The sequence below is a fragment of the Bombina bombina genome, chromosome 3 (assembly GCF_027579735.1).
Source record: "Bombina bombina isolate aBomBom1 chromosome 3, aBomBom1.pri, whole genome shotgun sequence".
In the NCBI taxonomy this organism is placed as follows: domain Eukaryota; kingdom Metazoa; phylum Chordata; class Amphibia; order Anura; family Bombinatoridae; genus Bombina; species Bombina bombina.
In genome coordinates this window covers 1,141,237,469-1,141,246,656 of record NC_069501.1, presented here as the reverse complement: position 1 = coordinate 1,141,246,656, position 9,188 = coordinate 1,141,237,469, and the positions used below count along the sequence as shown (strand labels likewise).

At 28.7% G+C, this 9,188-nt stretch overlaps 1 protein-coding gene across 1 annotated transcript; it reads right to left on the bottom strand.

Annotated features, from left to right (window-relative positions):
* Positions 1-6,222: 6,222 nt before the first annotated feature.
* On the bottom strand, positions 6,223-7,500 carry GJA3 (gap junction protein alpha 3). The gene has a single exon (XM_053705057.1). The coding sequence runs from the start codon at positions 7,498-7,500 to the stop codon at positions 6,223-6,225; it is 1,278 nt and encodes a 425-aa protein (XP_053561032.1).
* Between the last annotated feature and the right edge of the window lie 1,688 nt (positions 7,501-9,188).

Sequence of the window (9,188 nt, the reverse complement as noted above, 5' to 3'; positions counted from 1 at the left end):
GGTTGACTTGCATGCAATATTTTTAGTATATTTTGACATGGCTCCTTGAGGACTGCTGAAAACTGTAATAAGGTAAACCAATCATGGTATTTCTAACTATCAAATTATTCTAACAGTAAAACCAAACCACACAAGAAAAAAAGTACATTCAACTGTTAATTTGATTTTGTTAAATGTGTCCAGTAAGGCAGCTGCATTTTTGCAGTAGGAACACTATGATGTACAAATATAACAAACACATTTTCCTACTAACATAGTAAGTAATTTGTTGCTCTTTATCAAACAATAAGGCATGGGAAGTTCATTAAATAATGTGGTAGACCTTTATTGTAAAGGTGCAATGGTACATACGATTTAGGTGAATTAGATATTATAATTAATGTATTAAATTTAGACAATGAAGCCCTAATTTAAGCAGACATTGCACACAAACAGCATTTAAACATGCTCAGTTTTATGCGTAAAACTAATAATTTAAAATTAATATAGTATTATTTGCTGTGTACTTTCTAAATATACCCTTGTCTAATTGGTACTTCCTACTCATTGACTGACATGATTCTTCTATGCTCATTGGCTGATAAGGTAAAATGTTCCTTGTACCTACCAATCAATAAACAAACAATTTATTAAGAGGTACACAACTAACATTGCTGTATCAAATTCAATTTTAAATTAAGCTACTTTTACTTTAAAATGGTCCATAAAAAAAAAAAAAAAAAAAAGAAAGAAAGAAAGAAAAAGAAAAGAAAAACTCAACACATTTAAATGCTTCTTTCCATATGGACAATAACATTTTTTGTGTAAAATAACCCTTTATGAATTAATACATTTTAAAATGGATTATGAAATGGTTGGAGGAAAATAAAAAGACTTCCATGATCCCTCAAATGTGCTATATTTAATCTGTTTAATCTTTGAGTGTGATTATGGATTAATATTTTTATCCCAACTAGTGCTACAAGTCAAGGGCTATACATAATCTTTTATTTGTTACACCAAACACAAAAATAAGGAAACATATTAAAACTGTATTGTGATTTTATGAAATAATCCTGGAAAAGGATGACACAATCATTGTGCCCTAAAAATATATATATTTTGCATTAAACGTACTGTCTTAAATATGAAGAGCTTGTGTTTTTATTTTTTAAGACATTTGATTTTGGGATCAACACTATTCGGGGTCATAAAGTCAAATTGGTCATTTTAATACAAACTTTAAAAATATGTGTATTGTGTCTAAATGTGCAATTAAGAAGTCAAATAAATGAATGTAAAATTTAAGAAACCAAAGTTACAAATATATCAAACATTTCACAAGAACAAAAATGGTGAAAATAAAACAGTTATACCTGTTGACTAAAAACCCTTCTAGTTTTAATACGGGTTGGACAAAATGGAAAACAGAGTCCAATTCTAAGAGATAATGGCCAATTCTATTGAATTAACTTTTTAAACATAAGAACAACTTTCAATTGACAAAGTGATTGCAGTTCAAAAAATTAAATAGTTGTGGGGCATCATTATTTTGAATATAATTCAAATTGTGTTTAATTATCCCATAGCTTATAGATTTTCAGTCAAGTAGTGTAAAATATATCATAAAAAAATAAAAGTGCAGTAACTGTCTTAGCTTTTATGAAATATCTTTTAAATGTCCTGAGACTATCAAATCTATCAAAAACAAATCAAAAAGGCTAACGCACAAGGTGATAAAAATTATTATTAGCTAAAAATATACAAAAGCTTATTTGAACAAACTATTTTTCAGTACAAAAGTAGCTAATTTTCTTTTTTTATTCCTGAAACTGAAAATTCTTTGTAGAAATGTTTGCTGATGTGATTAAAAGAAAAAGTCAGATTTAAAAGAAAAATTCTTAGAAAATGTTGAAATCATAATTTTGCTCTGTTATAAGTTCTAGTGAAAATAAAAATACTGCTTTACTGGTAATTCTCAAAGTGCAACTTTTTTCTTGAAACTGAAAAACATTTCAACATATTGCTAAGTTATCTAAGATAACAATCTTCCAAAACCCCAACCAGTTTACAAGAACAGAAGAATCCCATTGCATTTCAAAATGACAACTACCATGATTCATTTAAGGCAACTGACATAAAAGAAAATGTTCTGTCCAATGGGAATGATTGATCTTGGAAACCCTTAACATCTTAGCAATACTTGATTGCTTCAGTCAAAGAACATTTATGTCTCTATAGAAACACATTTTGTTTTGTGATTGATCTCTACCAATATGCTAAAAAATAGTTTTCCACTATTTGGTGCCATTGATAACCACATTTGGCTAACTATTGTTTGCCATAATGCATTTTTTATTAACTAGAGCTCACAGATCTTTTACATCTTTAAATTTTAAAATATGTTCAAGAACATAATAATCAATTATGGCAGGGGAATACTGTATATTGCCTAGATTTTAAGATGGATCAGAAGAACATGATGTGGAGGTTTTTAGAATCCGGTAACTGTGGGCATTGCTGTTGTGTAGTAGAATATGGTAGCTTTGAAATGCAACCTGTGAGTTGTAGATCCTAAACTAAACAAAAAAGTGTGACATACTGTATATTCATTTCATATTGAATTAAATACTCTTAACTACTGGATGACAGTACAAAGCTTCTAATGTCCGTTTTAACTATAAAAAAGACTAAAATGTAATTTCCTCAATATTGTTGGAAATATTTTTGTGGGGTGGGGTTTTGATATGGATACTTCAATTGTAGTGGCATTTATGTAGAGGGAAATTTGAGAAGAGAGAAATTAAAGAGATACTAACGTCAAAAATAAAATGTCATGATTCAGATGGCGCATGCAGTTTTAAGAGACTTTAAAATTTAATTCCATTATAAAATTGTGCACAGTCTTTTGATATGCACACTTTCTGAGGCATCAACTAATACTAAACATGTGCAAAAATTCACAGTGTATATGTATATGAGTCTGTGATTGGCTGATGGCTGTCAAATAACACAGGGGGCCAGCAAATTGAAGTACATTTTGAAATTTATCAGAAACAAATCTACTACTCATTTAAAATGTATTTATGTATTGCATTGTCTTTTTTTATGCACTTTATTATGCAATCATACTGTATTTAATGGTCCTTTAAATAATTGAGAACAATAAATAAGTGAGAAAATTAACTGAAAGATGCCATTAAAATGTTTTCATAAAAATGTGTTCTGATTTAATAGTTAAGAACAATGTTCTCTGGTTTATGTGGCATCATTATTTCATTATATCAACAATATAATAACAAGAAATCCTTAAACCTTATACAAACTCTATATTCTATAAATGTGTGCAAATTACCTGCCTAATACTTTTTATATATATATAGTTTTTCATGAAATGCATCAAGATTCAAAAGTATATCAATCTTAGAGAAATTCAAATTTATTAAAAGTGAATGTTTAATTTTAAATTCAATGTGAAACCTAAATTAAAATCTTATCTGAGAAAAATGAAATTAGTGTCAAAAAGTGTATTAATTGTTTGCCTTTTAAGTATTTTAAACATTTCCTTTAATGATCAGTCAAAGTTGTAAGCAAAGTAAATGACAAAACAGTTGAAAGAAATAATTTTGACAAAATATTTCCAAAACATAAATTATATCAATTATTTGTAAATTATTGTTGGAATAAATGGGAATCAAAAGCAAGATTACTTTTAATAAATCTTGAAATACGTATTTGTTTCTGCATTTTAAAAATATATGTGATTCTTGATTGTTTTCTGGAAATTTTATTATTCATACATTATCAAAAAATCAGGGAAATACTTTGTTTTAAGAATAAAGTCTCCTTATGAAAGACAGTAGATATTGGATGAATTTATACACAACTTATTCTCATTTTCTATAAAATAGCATACATTGCACAACTTATTTAGTTATTCCACATCATTTCAAGCACAGATTTATCAGCTATATTTAAGTAAAAATGTGCCTGGAAAAAGATCTTTAATAACAGTTGGGTATTTTACACCTTTGTTTCATTGTCTGTTTTACATGCTACTAGTAGTTATTCACTACACCAGATTTACAAGATCTTATACCTCATTCTACAAACTAAACTTAAATGTTTCTAATGCAGTTTATGATCATTTCTACTAGTAAGTTGAGAAAAGATGAATATAACCTGATATTTTTGTTTTTATTTGTTTAAAATATATCTACCAATTTTATTTTAAATGCCCACAAAAAGCATTTATTATCAAGACAAAAATATACAAATCTGTGCTTAATTTTTTTTAAAAAATGTATGTTTCCTTAGAGAATACTAGACAATTTGTAAAGATAAAGCAGAATTACCCTAACTTTCTTACTGTCATGATTTCACTTTTTTGGTAAGTTCAATGCAAGGCAATTTATATATATATATATATATATATTTATATTTATATGTGTTTGTATATGTATGTATATATATATATTTATATGTGTGTGTATATGTATGTGTATATATATATTTATATGTGTGTGTATATGTATGTATATATTTATATTTATATGTGTTTGTATATGTATGTATATATATTTATATGTGTGTGTATATGTATGTGTATATATATATATATTTATATTTATATGTGTTTGTATATGTATGTATTTATATATATTTATATGTGTGTGTATATGTATGTATATATATATTTATATGTGTGTGTATATGTATGTGTATATATATATATTTATATTTATATGTGTTTGTATATGTATGTATATATATATTTATATGTGTGTGTATATGTATGTGTATATATATATATATATATATTTATATTTATATGTGTTTGTATATGTATGTATATATATATTTATATGTGTGTGTATATGTATGTGTATATATATATATTTATATTTATATGTGTTTGTATATGTATGTATATATATATTTATATGTGTGTGTATATGTATGTGTATATATATATATTTATATTTATATGTGTTTGTATATGTATGTATATATATATATATTTATATGTGTGTGTATATGTATGTGTGTATATGTATGTATATATATATATATTTATATGTGTGTGTATATGTATGTGTATATATATATATATATATATATATATATATATATATATATATATATATATATATATGAGACATTTGTGAATTCCCTATCTTTAGCTAGTATTGGCAACAGAATCTTACAATGCAACCACAATTGTGAACATATTTATCCTATATGACTGTTTACTTACGATCAGGTATAACATAAACGTTATAGCCAAAATCTGATGAAAATGAGATAACCTTCAATCATCTTATTAAAATAATCATGCCAAACTGTATTATTTTCATTTAGGAACATTGTGCACTTTATTAAATTACAAGTTTTTATTTAAAAGGGAATGAAGTCTTTTAAAATTCTTTAGTCAGTTTAATGCACTATATATAAATATATACATATATATATATATATGTATATATAAATATATACATATATATATATATATATATATATATATATGTATATATATATGTATATATATATATATATAGATATACTTGAAATCATGTTTATAGTTGGTCTTCCGAGTTGTTCTACTTTACAACGCTAAACTATATTAGCAAGTCTACAGGACTACTTATTTTATGTATGAATTTCTACTTTTTTTAATACACATAATCCAATGTCACTCCTTTGTAACATTTTTACATTATGTATTTGTATAAGTATAATTTATAAACTAGTTTTCCATTTCTCAGGAGGTTTGCTATAGAAATGATTGGCTTATATATCATTGCCATGGTATTTTAGGACTTCCTACTCTTTAATATTTATATATTTTTTTACTATTTCTCAGTATGTTTCCATTTTGCCGATATCAAAGTAGAAATATCAAGGGAACCCTGCACATATGATAATAGACTGAATACAGGAAGTTAAACATGAACTTCCCATACAGAAATTCTATGTTATTTTAAAAATGACATGCTGCTCACTACAACTCACAGTGTGCAATAACAGCAAGCTTTCATTTAGTAAAGGGGCATGTAAGAGCTTGCATCCTCATCTGCTTTTCATATGTGTATATTCATATATTACAAGACTGACAATGTTAGGCCCAATCTGTGCCAAACAAGCAGACCCCCACTTGCACTCGGTCATTAGAGTATAATTTCATTTGTATTACATTATACTTGGTAAATTATTTTTTTTCAGTATCAGCAGCAAGCTCTGCTGCTAGACAGCTAAGTCATCTGACCTTGCTCTGCTACTGCTGGCTTTGCTAGCCCTGCTGAGCCTTCTTGTATCTATCAGTACAGGAGGCTGGTGCATCTCCACCGTAGTGGTTGCTGGTCTGTCTTCCATTTCTGCCCTTGTGCTACTCCCACTACCTGTATCCCCTGCTGCCTCATCATCACCACCACCCTCATTTCTCAAGCTACTTGGTGCAGAAGTGGGGGCACTGCATGCACTAGCACTACTTGACCCCTGTTTCCTCTCACGCTCTGTTGTCAAGTTGGTCCAATTCTGCTCTGTTGTTGATGTGCTGTCCTGATGGGGGTCACTGAAGAAGGATGGATCAAGAGGTTCTTCAACTAAGGATGCCATTTTAAAGTCGGTGAGGGTGGATCTGGCATATCCTCGGTGCATAGCCGGAGGTGCAGCAGCTGCTTCAGTGTAATATGGTGGAAAGGCCATGTTGGGAGGAACAGTTCGGGGGAGTGGGCTTAGAGGCTCTGCTTTATTACATGATGGGTCAGGTATGTATCTGTTAGTCATGCCCTGCTTAAGCTTTTTCCATCCCAGATGATATATCTCTAACATGTTAAGCAAAAGAGACACACAAGCCACTACAAGCATAAAAATGATAAAAATAGTTTTTTCTGTTGGCCTTGAAATGAAGCAGTCCACAGTGTTGGGGCAAGGCCAACGGTTGCACCTGTAAAGAGGTTTTAGCTCAAAACCATAGAGGAAATACTGTCCTACAATAAAGCCAATCTCAAACAGAGTCTTGAAGATGATATTGAAGACATAAGTGCGAAGAAGGGCACCTCCTATCCTGATCTTCCCCCTCTCGTCTCTGATAGGGGGCTTGTCCTTCTTCTCAATACCCTTCTTCTCAATGCCCTTCCTTAAGAGTAGTTCCTTCTCACTATTACCTTTAATACATTTTTTCAACTCTTCTTCTTTTTCTTTTTTCTTCTCTTCCATTCGCACAATGTGCAGGACATGACCCAAATAAATAAGGGTGGGAGTAGACACAAAGATGATCTGGAGGACCCAGAACCTAATATGGGAAATTGGAAAGGCTTTGTCATAGCAGACATTCTCACAACCAGGTTGCTGAGTGTTGCAAGTAAAGTCAGATTGCTCATCCCCCCAGACTTCTTCTGCAGCTGCCCCAAGTACCAAAATCCGAAAGATAAATAGGACTGTCAGCCAAACCTTGCCAATAACTGTAGAGTGTTCTTGTGCATTTTCTAATAGTCTCCCCAGAAAACTCCAGTCACCCATTGTTTCAGATTTCTAACCTATAAAATGAATAAAAAGAAATTAGAAAGAATGTTACTTTTTGTGCACTGTATAATTCATTAAATAATTCTGGTATAGATAAAAAAGCATATTTTGTATAATACCCATAGCATAAATAAAATTATACGATTTTATATTTATTTAATTGTGTCGTTGAAAGTAAAAACTTACCACGTGATTTAGGTGCACTAAATTAATGACTTCTGATATTGCGACCACATTAACTTCCTCTCTCCATAGAATTTTATGGGGTGTGCTAAAGAAACCCTTCTCAGTTTATCCCATGTGTGCTAACTCGCCACTGTGCTAGATCAACTGCACTGAAGCTGAAGGTGCGGTAGGAATACTTCAAATTAATTTGTTCTTCACTTTTTTTAAATAGTTATTTCTATATATCTGTATATTTTTAGTAAAATATATATCTAAACCTATATTACTATATGTAAATATTACAGATATATATATATATATATATATATATATATATATATATATAGAGAGAGAGAGAGAGAGAGAGAGAGAGAGAGAGAGATATTGTATATACAGATATAAATAGATATATATATTTAAAAATAAAAATAGATTTTTTTTTCTAAGTGAAGAACATAGGCATCTCAAGAAATTTCAAGTATTTCTATTAAAAACAAAATGTACATACTGTATATACACGTTTGTATGTATATATAAATATGTATATATGTGTATACATGTGTATTTATGTGTATATATGTAAATACAGGGTGTGCTAAAGAAACCCTTCTCAGTTTATCCCATGTGTGCTAACTCGCCACTGTGCTAGATCAACTGCACTGAAGCTGAAGGTGCGGTAGGAATACTTCAAATTAATTTGTTCTTCACTTTTTTTAAATAGTTATTTCTATATATCTGTATATTTTTAGTAAAATATATATCTAAACCTATATTACTATATGTAAATATTACAGATATATATATATATATATATATATATATATATATATATATATAGAGAGAGAGAGAGAGAGAGAGAGAGAGAGAGAGAGAGAGATATTGTATATACAGATATAAATAGATATATATATTTAAAAATAAAAATACATTTTTTTTTCTAAGTGAAGAACATAGGCATCTCAAGAAATTTCAAGTATTTCTATTAAAAACAAAATGTACATACTGTATATACACGTTTGTATGTATATATAAATATGTATATATGTGTATACATGTGTATTTATGTGTATATATGTAAATAAATACATTTATACACATATAAAAACACACACACACACACATATATATATATATATATATATATATATATATATATATATATATATATATATATATATATATATATGTGTGCGTATATAGTTAGAGGCCCTTTCCACTTTAAAACCTGAAACCAATAAAATCATTTTTTATTTAATGATGTGTTTTAGTGTGTATGCACTGTAAATATTTAACAATCCAATGTTTTTCACATACAGGGAAATGTTCTCTTGTGGCAGTGTTTGAACGTGAGCAAAAGCACTAAATAGCGTGCCACTTATAATCTAGCCCTGTATATAGAAATTGCTACCCTGCTATATATCATGCAAAACTGAAAAAAAAACAGATTACTCAAGTATATCATTATTTAAACTAATATTTTCATTATGGTATATTCAAGGAAACATCAACACATTGTTTTG

What these genes read in the sequence shown, in the direction of transcription:
- GJA3 (XM_053705057.1), bottom strand. Translation starts at nt 7,500, where the DNA reads ATGGGTGACTGGAGTTTTCTGGGGAGACTATTAGAAAATGCACAAGAA.